A 13,978-nucleotide genomic window follows, 5' to 3' on the forward strand; every position below is an offset into this window, starting at 1 on the left:
AGTAACTGGAACTGCTGATCCTCGACGCCCAGCTGGAAGAAGAAGACTTGCTGTTGCATTTGCTTCGACCTGATCTGAAAGCTGCTGAATTCGTCGATGACTGATCTGAGAGAGGACCTGGTAAGGCGCCCTCTTCCCGTGCTCTGAGGGACCATCGAGCACCGCTAACCTTCGCCGAAGCTTCCTGGAAGTCAGACCCTTGAAAGGCTGCCAACCCGAAACGGGACCGCTGAGAAGAACGAAGCAAAGCACCCGGACTTCGCCGCTGTCAAAGTCTATTGCCGTCGACCAGGGTTCGCAGGTTTGTGTAACCACTGGAGGCCCGTCGAAGTTGTGGTGCCCAGCCGTGGGGACCACTTGACGCCGTGCCGCCGACGACTGGAGCCACCAGCTCCTTTGCCTAAGAACATTTGAATCCAAGGACTCCCTTGCCCGCAACGTCGACCTCTTTGTCCCGTCGGAGAAAGTCGAGGACGACCAACGCGCCGAGGAGAATCCGCCGGTGGGTTTCCCGCCACCTGAAGGCCACAAAGACTTCGACGACTCGACGCCCTTGTTGGGCCACAGTTCTTCTGAAACTCTTTGCGGTCCTGAACAATCCATCGCCGAGGTGCCCCGCACACCTCATCCTCACAGGACGTCGCTGACGAGCACCGCCTGGATCGACATCGGGGTCTCGGCACCCTTGAACTTCTCATCGCCGCCGTCAACGACAAGTTCACCATCTTCGACACCTCTCGACGATCCGTGGCTCCTGCTTTAAAGGGAGTCACACAAGAAGGATCCTTCGACGCGTCTTCGAAGAACTCTACTCCACCAGGTACATTGGGGGGGGGTAAAACTTTAATAAGAGGAAATAAGGCTATTGAACAATATATGGACTGGGCTTGTGCAATATATCTTTATTTTATAGGTTGCCCAGGTGGGGGGGATCTCCACACGGAACTGTACCTTGTGGTAGGGGCCAGTATTCTGCCTACCGTTTCAACCATCTTGCTTTCCTTCCTATCTCTATTGCTGGTATCTGCGTTATTGAACTGTGTGACATTTTAACCGTACAGTTGATGCGCTTTAATGAGATTCGATAAAACTGGTGGTACCACTTTTGAATTGTATATATTTATCATTGTTGATTTCCGAGTACAAAGTGCGTTATTGTGATCGTGTACATACCTTTGAATATTAATTATATAAAGACTGTGTTTTCAGTAATACAGTGTGCGGACATTCCTTTGTGGGGGTTCGGGGACTACACTGTACTTAAGAACCAGCCTGCATCACCTCCTGAGAAGATAGGCCTTGATTGCTCGACTACGTTACCAATAATAGAGAATCTTGGCTGGGGTCCTCTGTGCCTCTCCTCTACCATATAGAGAGCGGAAGTACAGACACCCCCCCTCCAGTCAGTGGTGGGACGCTTATGGTTTTAAGAATCAGTGCATAACCGTGCCACTTACAAAATATCGGCACTTTATTAAATTAAGGTTTGGTTGTGGACAAAAAAACTGCATTACAAGCAATGGAGTCTATTGCAAATGGTAAATTGACTAGGATGAGTTTAGAGGCTCTCCAGAGTGCTTGTGAAGCCAGGGAGTTAGACTTTGTGGATAAGTCTAGGGCTTAGCTGATAGCTGCCCTGGTGGACTACCAGACTGATGGTGAAACTCTTGATGAGGGGGGGAATGCAACCAATGAGGACTCTGCCCCTGGGGGTTCTACTGAATCTGTTTCTGTGAATGCCACCATTCCTGCTGCCTCTGTTCCGAACCCCAGCACTGCTCTTTAGAGGGAAGCCCTGAAGATTGAACTTTTAAAATTGGAGCTACAACGGGAACAGTTAGCCTTTCAATACAAAAAGTTGGCAACCAAAGCTGAGTTGAAGAAAGAGGAGTTGGCACAGCAAGTGATACTCAAAGATAAGGTCACTGAGCACCAAAAAATCCAGCTAGAGAAAGCTAGAGTGGAGAATTCAGCTAAACCAGTTGAGAGTGGCAGGTCCCCGGCCACCAAGTTTATGAAAGATTTGGTTGGTGTGTTTGTGGAGGGTTCTGATATCCTTCAAAGGATTGAAGCGTTTGAAATGGCTTGTGCAATTCATGATGTTGACAAAAGAGATTGGGATAAGTGTTTGTTAAGCAGAGTGCCTCAGACTGGGTATGACTGTATTCTGAAGCTGAGTGTGGACGACAGGGGTCAGTATGAGTGTATGAAATCTGCATTGATTGCCAAGTTTGGCAAGACACCTACCCAATACCTTAAAAGGTTCAGGGATTTTAAGAAAAGAGAGAATGTGTCTTGGGTTGACTGGGTGAGTGCTGCTCACATGAACATGATGGGGTGGATTGATGGTTACAAGGTGAAAACTTTTGTTGAATTGTCCCACCTGTTGTTTTTTGAACATTTTTCTGAAGCCTGTTCACCGGAGCTGCGTCAGTATGTTGCTGACCAGAACATTTTGGATCCCTTTAAGCTGGCTAGGCTGGCTGACAAGTGGGTCTCCCACCGGGTGTACCCTAACGACTCCAGTGGGAAGGACAAGGACAAAGAAAAGGGGGCCTCTCAGAAAGCTGAGGAGTCCCAAAAGCAGTCACAGTCGGGTAAACCTAAACCATCCTCTCCTAAAACCCAAAAATCTAGTGGGGATAAGTCATCTGTGGGTGGGACTAAGCGTAGTGGTCCACCTGCTGCAAAGCGTGCTCCCAGTGGTTCCAGTACCGTACCCCACACTCCCGGCACTTATGGGACTGTGGGGCTCTGGATCACAGAAGGGGTGACTCCAAGTGTAAAGGTAAGGCACTTGGAGTACAGGCTGTCAGCCTGACCTACCCTTACCCCATGTCTGAGGTGGAGGCCACTGTCCTCCCCTCCTCTACAGGGATCACATTTGGTGCTCCTGTAGAGATTTCCTTAGTGTCCCTTGGGGCCTGGGACGAGTACGCGGAAGTACTGGCGACTATCCCACAGAACACCCGTAGATTTTTGAGAAGTGTCCTCCTGAATGGCCAACCTTCTACTGGTTTGAGAGACACTGGGGCAAGCATGACAGTGGTGGACAGGACCCTGCTTAAGCCAGAGGACTATGTAGGTGATCCTCTGAGAACCACCAGGTTAGCTGGTGGGCCTCCCAAATTATCGCCTGTAGCCTTAGTCACACTCGTAATTGGAGACAAGACGGCAAAGCTTCCTGTCCTGGTTCAGGACAATGTCCCTGCTAACATTCTGTTAGGAAATGATCTAGTAGAGTTGGGATTGATCTCGGATGGTTTTCCCATGACTGCTGCTGTGGTCACTAGGTCATAGGTGACCCCGGGTCTGGCTGTGAGTCAGGTACCCGAGACAAAGGCGCGGCCTAAGGCATGACGAAGGAAGAACAAGAAGGCCACCTCTGTGGAGGGAGCTCCTTCACTTCCTGCTGTTCCTACAGCACCCATTGGGATCCATGCTCCGGACGGGCTGGGTCCAGTGGTCAACCCCATCTCAACTCCTGTGGGAGAAGAGCCAGAAGACTCTCGTGTGGGAGCGGTTCTCATCCCGGAGGATCATCCCGATCTTCAATGCTTGTTAGCTGAAGGGGGACCCTCCAGGGCAGACTTCTGTAGAGGACAGAGAGAGTGCCACTCTTTTGAGGGTCTGAGGAAGCAGGCCCTGTCCCAGGCACAAGGAGAAGTGCCTAGGACATTCTGGATTTATTGGGAGGGTGAGCTCCTTGTTAGTGAGCCCACTAAGCCTGAACCTGGTGCCCTCAAGAGGTTGGTGGTACCCCAGGTTTACAGGCCCTTCCTACTGCAGTTGGCGCATGAGGTGCCCTTGGCTGGTCATCTTGGTACCAAGAAGACTAAGTAGAGGCTCTCTGCCCATTTCTACTGGCCCCAGAAGGGAGTAGAAGTGGAGTCCCACTGCAGGACCTGCCCAACTTGTCAGTTGTCCGGCAAGACTGGAGGCAGTGTCATTGCCCCACTGCAGCCATTGCCAGTGGTTGGCACACCATTTGAGAGGGTGGGCATCGACATTGTCGGTCCCCTGGACCCTCCCACTTCAGGTGGACATCGGTTCATCCTGGTTTTGGTAGATCATGCCACCAGGTACCCTGAGGCTATACCCCTTCGGACTGTAACTGCCAAGGTGGTTGCCAGGGCTCTCCTGGGCATTTTCACCCATGTTGGATTCCCCAAGGAGGTTGTCTCTGATGGAGGATCCAACTTCATGTATAGTTACCTGAAGACCATGTGGAAAGAGTGCGGAGTAATCTATAAGTTCTCCACCTCTTACCACCCCCAGACCAATGGTCTGGTTGAGAGATTTAATAAAACTCTCAAGGGCATGATAGAGGCTTTGGAAGAGCCCCTAAGAAGGAAATGGGATCTCCTCCTGCCATGCCTGCTGTGTGCCTACAGAGAGGTACCTCAAGAGGGGGTTGGTTTCAGCCCCTTTGAGTTACTCTTTGGACATCCCGTGAGGGGGCCCTTTGCCTTGATCAGAGAAGGTTTGGAAGCCACCCCTCCAGGTCCCGCCAAGCAAGTGGGGGACTATGTGTTAGGCCTCAGACAGAGGATGACACAAATGATGGGTCAGGCAACAGCGAATCTCAAGGCCAGCCAGGAATTGAACAAGTACTGGCATGACCTTAAAGCATCGCAAGTGGATTGGACTCCGGGACAGGAGGTCCTCGTGATGGAGCCTACCAAGCCTCGGGCATTGGCAGATAAATGGACTGGACCCTTCAGGATAATCTCCAAGATGGGCGAGGTCAATTATCTGGTTGATATGGGAATCTCAGGGGTAGCCCCTCAGGTATGCCATGTTAATAGGCTCAAGCCTTTCCTCAGGCGTGCCAAAGTCTCATGTCTCTTGCTAGCTTCAGAGCAAGAAGAGGATGAGAGTGAGCCCCTTCCTGATTTGCTGTATAGCAACCCTCAGGATGGCTCAGTGGAGGGAGTGCATCTCTCTCCAGATTTGACAACCGAGCAGCAGAGGGCCTGCAGGACTTTGCTCCAGCAGTATGCCTCTCTGTTTTTGCTGACGCCAGGCCTTACATCATGGTGTAAGCACGAGATTGACACTGGTGACAGCATGCCTGTCAAGAGCAGGAGCTACCGTATGTGAGACACTGTTAAGAACCACATCCAGGCTGAGGTTGCCAAGATGTTGGATCTGGGTGTTATTGAACCCTCAACCAGTCCCTGGTCCAGTCCCATGGTCCTTGTCCCCAAGGCAAGTTCCCAGGCAGGTACCAAGGATTGGAGGTTCTGTGTGGGCTACCGGGGAGTCAATGCTGTCACCAAATCTGACGCGCACCCATTGCCCCGGTCTGATGAGCTCGTGGACACCATAGGTGCTGCCAAATTTGTGAGCATCTTTGACCTCACCTCAGGCTATTGGCAAATAGCTCTGACGGACCATGCCAAGGAAAAGACGGCATTCTCAACAACAGAGGGACTCTACCAGTTTAGGGTCATGCCTTTTGGGTTGAAGAATGCCCCTGCCACCTTCCAGAGATTGGTCAACCATGCGCTCAGTGGGCTGGAGGCCTTTTGTGTGGCTTATTTAGACGACATTGCCGTCTACAGTTTCACTTGGGAAGAGCATTTGACATATCTGGGCAAGGTGTTGCAGGCCTTGAAAAGGGCTAACCTCACTATCAAGGCCACCAAGTGCCAGAAAGCTCAGGGGAAAGTCACATATCTTGGTCATGAGGTAGGAGGGGGTCAAATCCAACCTCTTCCCAGTAAGGTACAGGATGTACAGGACTGGGAGACTCTCACTACTCAAACCCAGGTGAGAGCCTTTTTCGGCCTCACTGGGTATTATCGCAATTCCATGGCGGACTATGGAACCATAGCTGCACCACTGACAGCTCTGACTTCCCCTAACATCCTAGGAAGGTTAATTGGACGGATGACTGTCAGACGGCCTTTGATGGCTTGAAAGAAAGTCTGTGTAGGGCACCTGTGTTGTGTGCGCCTGACTACAGCTGACCCTTTATCGTCCAGACGGATGCCTGTGACACCGGAATTGGAGCTGTCTTGTCCCAGTTACATGACAAAGGGAGGGAACATCCTATCATCTTCATTAGTAGACAACTCAAGGGTAGAGAACTTAGGTGGGCTACTGTTGAGAAGGAGTGTTTTAGTATAGTTTGGAGCCTCAGGCGTTTTAGGCCCTACCTTACGGGGTCTACCTTCAAGGTCCAAACAGATCATAATCCCCTAAAGTGGCTTATGCAGATGAAGGGTGAAAACACAAAACTGCTCAGGTGGTCAATTAGCCTGCAAGGGCTAGACTTCACCATAGAGCACAGACCAGGGAAGAGTCACGATAATGCAGATGTCCCTTCCAGAAGGTATGCTGACCGTCTGGATGAGAGTGTCTATCCCGTGGGAGATTAGGCACCCTCCCCCTCAGTCTGGGGGGGGCGACTTTGATGCTAGAAATGCATCGGAGGGACAGGGCCTCCGTATTCTTGTCCTTTAATGCCTTTTTATTGTGTGTTCTGTTGTGTTTTCCGTGCAGGAGTTCATGTGGGACTCCTGGCGGTGCAGCTCTCTCTCTTTTGGTTTGGTGAACAGACCCATGGGATACCCTTACGGCACCCATGGGTGGGGGTACAACCCTGTGCCCCTAGTGTATGTTTTTGGGCACCTGTAGGTGGCCCACAGAGCAGGATGTATGGGCTGGTGGCAACTCCATACTGAATTTGACAGGTGCGCTGAGTATCCTCCATTTTGGGATACCCAGACCCTGCCATTGGAATCAGTTGATTCCTGATGGAAAACAAGATGGCCCCTGTGGCCTCTTGCTTTCTATTGCCTGTTACCTTGTTTTCCCAAAGTCCTGGGAAGCCCTGACTCTGTCCCTTCCCCCTGACTGGCTGTTCCATATATGGTGTTGTTGTGAAGTCCAGTCCAGACTGACTGGAGCCTTCCTAGTGACTGTATGTTGTGGATACGCCCTGTGGGTGGGACCTGGGTGAATGGAGTGTGTGACCAATGTGCACTTCCTGTTGTGTCTGTCTGGTTTCTGGTATGAGAGACAAAGACTGAGACAGCCCTGCCCGAAACTGGCCTGAATGCAGTGTGTAGTGTTGGATGGCTGGGTACTTGTCCCAATCCACATTCCTTGTTGTGAGTATCTGAGAGGGAGGAGGATGGCCTGAATGCACTGTGTGCCTGATTGGCTGACTGACTGCATGAAGGCCTTTCTGTATGATTGGCTGCTGAGAGTGACCCAGCAGTGTGGATGAGAGACAAGATAGTATATCTGGGGACCACTCACCACTGGAAATTGTTCAGAAGCTGTGTCTACACTTTAAGAGTAACTGGAACTGCTGATCCTCGACGCCCAGCTGGAAGAAGACGACTTGCTGTTGCATTTGCTTCGACCTGATCTGAAAGCTGCCGAGTTCGTCGAAGACTGATCCGAGAGAGGACCTGGTAAGGCGCCCTCTTCCTGTGCTCAGAGGGACCATCGAGCACCGCTAACCTTCGCCGAAGCTCCCTGGAAGTCAGACCCTCTAAAGGCTGCCGACCTGAGATGGGACCGCTGAGGAGAACGAAGCAAAGCACCCGGACTTCACCGCTGTTGAAGTCTAATGCCGTCGACCAGGGTTTGCAGGTTTGTGTAACTGCTGGAGGCCCGTCGAAGTTGTGTTGCCCAGCCGTGGGGACCACTTGACGCCGTGCCGCCGACGACCGGAGCCGCCCGCTCCTTTGCCTAAGAACATTTAAATCCAAAGACTCTCTTGTCTGCAACGTCGACCGATTTGTCCCACCGGAGAAAGTCGAGGATGACCAACGCACCGAGGAGAATCCGCCGGTGGGTTTCCCGCCACCTGAAGGCCACAAAGACTTCGACGACTCGACGCCCTTGTTGGGCCACAGTTCTTCTGAAACTCTTTGCGGTCCTGAACAATCCATTGCCGAGGTGCCCCACACACCCCACCCTCGCAGGTCGTCGCTGACAAGCACCGCCTGGATCGACATGGGGGTCTCGGCACCCTTCAACTTCTCATCGCCGCCGTCGACAAGTTCACCATCTTCGATGCCTCTCGACGATCCATGGCTCCTGCTTTAAAGAGAGTCACTCAAGAAGGATCCTTCGACACGTCTTCGAAGAACTCTACTCCGCCAGGTACATTGGGGGGTAAAACTTTAATAGGAGGAAATAAGGCTATTGAACAATATATGGACTGGGCTTGTGCTATATATCTTTAATTTACAGGTTGCCCAGGTGGGAGGATCTCCACACGGAACTGTACCTTGTGGTAGGGGCCAATATTCTGCCTAACGTTTCAACCATCTTGCTTTCCTTCCTATCTCTATTGCTGGTTTCCGCGTTATTGATCTGTGTGACATTTTAACTGTACAGTTGATGCGCTTTAATGAGATTCGATAACATTGGTGGTACAACTTTAGAATTGTATATATTTATCATTGTTGATTTCCGAGTACAAAGTGCGTTATTGTGATCGTGTACGTACCTTTGAATATTAATCATATAAAGACCGTGTTTTCAGTAATACAGTGTGCGGACATTCCTTTGTGGGGGTTCGGGGACTACACTGTACTTAAGAACCAGCCTGCATCACCTCCTGAGAAGCTAGGCCTTGATTGCTCGACTATGTTACCAATAATAGAGAATCTTGGCAGGGGTGCTCTGTGCCTCTCTTCTACCATATAGAGAGCGGAAGTGCAGACACCCCTCCTCCAGTCTTTACAGTAACGATGCTCTTTGTAACGTGCTTTGGATAAAAGTGCTGTGTAAATAACAAGGTATTAAGGAATGTGCTCTCAATTTGTAGGCAAAACCTATTTTAAATAAGTGTTTTACTTCTGTGCATGTTATTTTAAATGTATGGAATTTCCCAGTCTGAGGCAATATTCAAATTATGAAGAGCTGTGTTTAAGGCAAGTAAACCTTTCGCCTTTGATGACACTTCCTGTGATGTCACTTCCAGCGATGTCATCAAATGCAAATTAAGAGGCCTGCGCTTACTTTGCCGCACTTGGCCCCCGGCAAATCCTAGGACTGGTTCTGCCTTTAATATAACAACATGTCTTGTGCTTGTAAACAGCGCTCTCTTGTTCTTTCGGCAGGGTGCCATGGAGTTTCCAGAAGACTCGCTGAAGGGTTATTTCGTGAAGGTACGAACAGTTATTTTCATCACAACATGTCTTGCAAATATTATTCACTTTTTTCATTCTGTTCTTGCGGTATGCTCACCATCGTGATTCTCTTTTTGTTTGTGAAAACACTACTGTACTTGCACAATATTATAGTATATGGCATAGAGTACCATGGAGGAATTCCGTGACCAAACAGACCTATGAGGCCGAAATCTGAGTTCCTTTATAAGGTCACGGAACTACACAGTGACTTGGAAAATCCTTTCTACAGAGGTTAGGGGGTATTTAATGCGCTATGATGCATGGCCATACACTGACATAGCAAGACTTTTGCTAAATGTAATTTAAGAGATCTTCCAGTGGCGTACACATAATCACTACAGATCTGATCGGTTAAAAACAAAATGTGCAGGGTTCAATGAGTGGCAGAAAGAAAATGCTTAAGCATATTAACAAAATGCATCTAAAAATACTTTCGTTTTGTGTTTTAAAATAAGTAATAACACGCAGGTTCTTGCTCAGTTTGTTGAACTCCAGCAGTGCTCCAAATAAACATGCGATCATAAACAGCTCCTTTCCAGTTAATGGCTGTAAAGTGTCACACAAAGCTATTTTACAAGAAAAGAATGTCGAAAAGCTTGTCACAGCTTTAATTAATTGCTCCAGTGGCAACTGGAATTCTGCTCTGTGCTGGCTCAAACAGCAGCCATTGTGACGTGACAAACTAACTGTAATAACTGATTTAAGAGCAGTACTGGTGTAATTGTCTTATTACAGGTCAGTAGTGATGTCACAACTAGCCTGAAATGACATTGTTTACATGTTTTTCAATATGGGTTTTGGAAGCTGCCATGTATTATACTATGACTAATACTACTACGATAAACGTTTCTCCTCAATGGACTAGAATCTGAGCAACTCCATTGCAAAGTAGATTCAACACCCAGTTCCAAGGGCTGCAAAGGGGGGTAACGGCCTGGCAGCCAGAGTTATGGGTCTAAGCGAAGCATCCTGTTCATTGAATGATAATACTGTGCTGCGATGGCCTCCCTGGTTGTGGAAGGGGGGGCTCCATACAGAGCTCCTCTTCCATTCCCATGGTAGCCGCAAACCGAAAAGGAGGGAATCGCTGATGCCACAATCAGGTAAGTGGGGCTGGGGAGGGTGACTGGGATAAGTCACAAATACTTAAAAAATAAAGGGAGGGGTGGGTGGGTAGAAGATGGCAGCCCATGGCGAGGGAGGCAGCCTGCAGGTTCCTTGGAATGCGGGCTGAGATCAGTGGTTTCAGCCCGCAATCTGCGGTACCTGATTGGCTGTGTCCCCCCACCTCCGCGGCTGCTAATATAGTTTCTGATTGCTTATACATACAGAGCAAAAGTGACCTCTTGCTCATTTATCTGAAAGAAGATTAAACACCTACTTTAACTATGACTATGTGCTAGTGCTAAGGTGACTTGGCACACTCTTTGCCAGCTTTACTATGCATAGCAAAGATGCATGTCGCCTGGCCCAGTGAGGGCATTCCCAAAAATACCAGCACACAAGTTGTAGGTACTTTCCCTGGGGCAAAGCAGAATGTTGTGTCATGTCCCGAGGACATTGAGTTGCGCACTGAAGCCTATCCAGGGTTTTCCTTTCTGAATGCACAGTGTCTGCAGCACAACAATTCTCAGATACAAGCAGTGCTCCAGGCGTGTTCTGAATCACCATATATGATGATATAATATGTTTTCAATTTCGTGCACTCTTGTGAAGGGTATCTGAACTGATAGATGTTAAGAGGCGAAGGGCCAGCATGCCAGACACACTCCTGTCATTCTTCAAAAAGTTATGCACTGCCAGAAAAAGTATGTGGGCACTGCAGTGTGCATAGAGGATGTGTGTTCTTTTTTTCAGAAATGGCAAGGCCCGCTGGGAGGCCATCAGGGGATAGACATTTTCAAGTGTATCTCCGATGTTGACAGCTGTAGGCTTCTTCCTAAAACCTAATGATGCAAAGGGCAGCCTGCCTTGTGGAAACCTCTGGGGGTCTGTAGCTCTCAAAGAAAAAGATGCTCCGGAAACCAGTGCAGAAAATATACCCAATGAAGCTTACTGTTTTCTGCGGCAGAGCACAGGTGCGCACGCGCGCACACACAAACGCCTGCATAATGTGACACATCAAGGGCTAAGGCTCCGGTCTTCTGTGCAATCTTTCCCGCCATTGCCTCTCCACACATTCTCAACCAGAGCCTTGGGATGGGATTGAGAAATACTGAAGATGGGAATGGGTGTGAAGTGGAGGATGAAAGATGAGCTCAATCCAGCGGGCCTCTGCTTGTTTGCTTTGTGTTTATTTGGTCGTTTGGCAGACATTTCCAACGAAATGCCGTGCATTGGACGCGGTACAGATAGCACACCTTGTCACTCTGCACGGTGCGTTTCTAATGTTTCAATGTACGGTTCAGAGAGAGACAATGTTCAAGGGGTATATAGAAAGGGGAAACTGGTTGACAAGTACCTTCCTAGGTGCAGTTAACATATAGGCATTTGTATCCATACCCGGGTGGGGCAAGCCGGGAGGTTGGCTTAGGTCGAGAGGAAATCGGTGGGTGTAAAGGATGTACCTTAACAGATTTGCAGAATAAGCTTGAGCCTTGACTTGAATAGTTCCATAGATTGAATTGATGACTGGAGAGCAATCCAATGTAGGGGGTCTGGCAGTGTGAAAGAGCGGACGTTGGAGGTGGCTCGGGGGGGCGGAGCAAATAGATTGTTGAGAGTTGAAGAGCAAAGAGCTTGAGAGGTGAGTAGATAGAGATGCAGCCGGCAAGGTGGTGGGGGGATAATGCCATAAAGGAATCTAAAAACGAGCAGTAGAAACTTACTAGAAAGTGATTTTGCATTGAAAGTCCTTGGGCCTGGTGGTACGTCGAGGCTGTGGAGGATCTGGGTTTATTGTAAAGGGTGTTTGTCAAAGTTGGGTACAGTTGATGGCAGCCAAATAGCACGGCTGGGGACCATAGACATTAGTTTTATTCAAATGGTGAGTGCGGGGATGGATTTTCCTGATATTTAAGAGGTAAATCTGGGCCGCAGTGGCAGAGATGAAAGGAAAGATTTTGGGTTTGTTATCATTGAGGGCCCCCTGTTTGCAGGTTTTGGTTGAAGGATTGACTAGGTCTGGAGGGAAGGTGCTAGAGGATAGGAGATTGGGGTTGGCCTTAGATGCCATGAGAAAGATTACTTATATCTTGGGGGTGGGAGGGGTTGAGCACTCCCAATCGAGTAGTATAGGGCTATCCAATGTCGGATGGGTCAGAGGCAGTTTGTGAAGGGCTTTTAAATGTCTACAATGAGAGAAGCGAAGTAGAAAAAGATCTGTGTGCCTTCAGCAATGAGCTGGTAGTGGAAGCCAAAAGATAAAATGCGTCCACCCATTGAGGAATGTAGTATCTTGCATCCCTTCCCTTCTCAGTGAGTGTTCACCTTGTTGCTATGATGTCATGAGAGAGTGATGGAATGAATGCATATCATGGAAGGTTCCTTCCAATATGTTCCAGGAGCTACAGATGGAGGTGGGGACCAGTGGGTCTTCTCCTTCCCTTGTACTTGTAACTGGTGTACCTAAGACCTAATAAAGGAGCCTATTTCTACCTACATGAGCCTGCAGACTGTGTATTAATACAACAAAGTATGGAGGGCCAAGAGGATTGGGCCCAGGACTACACATTGGGGAACCCCCTTATGGAAGGGGGATGGGAGAGTAGGTGTTTACCATTTCTGGAGATGAAGAAGGAGCATTCAGAAAGGTAGGAATCCACCCATGTGAGTATGGTGTCCTTGATGCCTAGTGAGGAAATGGTTTAGGGGAGGGAGGGGTGATGCACAGTGTCAAAGGTAGCAGAGAGATTGAGTGGAACGAGAATGAAGAGAGGCAAGAGTGGAGGCAGAGGTAAAAAAGCTGGAGGCATAGGAAAGAGCAGTTTCTTAGGTGATTACTGCATAATTCAGATTGGAGAGGGTCAATTAGTGAGTCTTCCTAAAGGTAGGTGACTCTGTGGTTGATAGCCATACTCTGAAAGATTTTGGATTAGTGAGGCAGGGGAGAGGCCGGTCAATAGATCGAGGGATTGTTTTGATTATCGGTAGTTAAAAGATGATTGGGTGTAAGCAATGGCACCCTGTAGCAGGATAGAAAGATACCGTTACATTGATATGATATGATAGGTTATTTATAACACACTTAATACCCCAAGGTTTCTAAGTGCGTACCCGGGGATCGAACCCGTGTTGCTCCTTGTCGTCTTGCTTCCACAGTGAGCATGTTGCCCCTGAGCTATCCTTCCGAGACGAAGGGATGGAGGGTTTGAAGAGGATGAGGGGAGGGGATCATATTTTACCAGACCACGGTCCTTTAACATTTGTAGTGTTAAGTGATCAATAGGCATGCTCATCTGATTTGTGATGCACAAAAAAATCCCTGCAAGTCTATCAGATCATTCAGGGTAATGGGTGAGGATTATCAAATCCAAATCAGACCATATCAGCAATTCAAGGAAGGAGCTACATTATCTTAGAGTTGAAAGTAGAACCCATTTAATTTCAAGTCCCTCACCCTAGCCCATAGATGCATCCATGGGAAAGCACTAGGGTACCTGAAATCTAGAATATACACACACACTCCCATCCGCAGTTTAAGATCAGCGGATCAAAACAGGATTGCGGTAGCCATGCACAAACACAAGCTTGGATTCAGTAAATCCTTCCCGATCATCACAGCAGGCCTTTGGAATAATCTGCCTATAAACATAAGAAAAGAAGCTAACTATCTACGCTTCCACAAACTGGTGAAGACTCATCTCTTCAATTAA

The 13,978-nt window shown here is 48.7% G+C and overlaps 1 protein-coding gene across 3 annotated transcripts in view; it reads left to right on the top strand.

Annotated features, from left to right (window-relative positions):
- Positions 1 to 13,978, top strand: part of COL19A1 (collagen type XIX alpha 1 chain) — a 2,241,461-nt gene that overhangs the window by 1,771,546 nt on the left and 455,937 nt on the right. For all 3 annotated transcript variants that reach the window (XM_069606203.1, XM_069606204.1, XM_069606205.1), the window contains exon 19: positions 9,093 to 9,140. In XM_069606203.1, coding sequence (XP_069462304.1) covers positions 9,093 to 9,140 — 48 coding nt within the window. The remainder of the gene's footprint in view (positions 1 to 9,092; positions 9,141 to 13,978) is intronic.

This window comes from Ambystoma mexicanum, chromosome 4p (genome assembly GCF_040938575.1).
Source record: "Ambystoma mexicanum isolate Mex_15411 chromosome 4p, UKY_AmexF1_1, whole genome shotgun sequence".
Classification (NCBI taxonomy): domain Eukaryota; kingdom Metazoa; phylum Chordata; class Amphibia; order Caudata; family Ambystomatidae; genus Ambystoma; species Ambystoma mexicanum.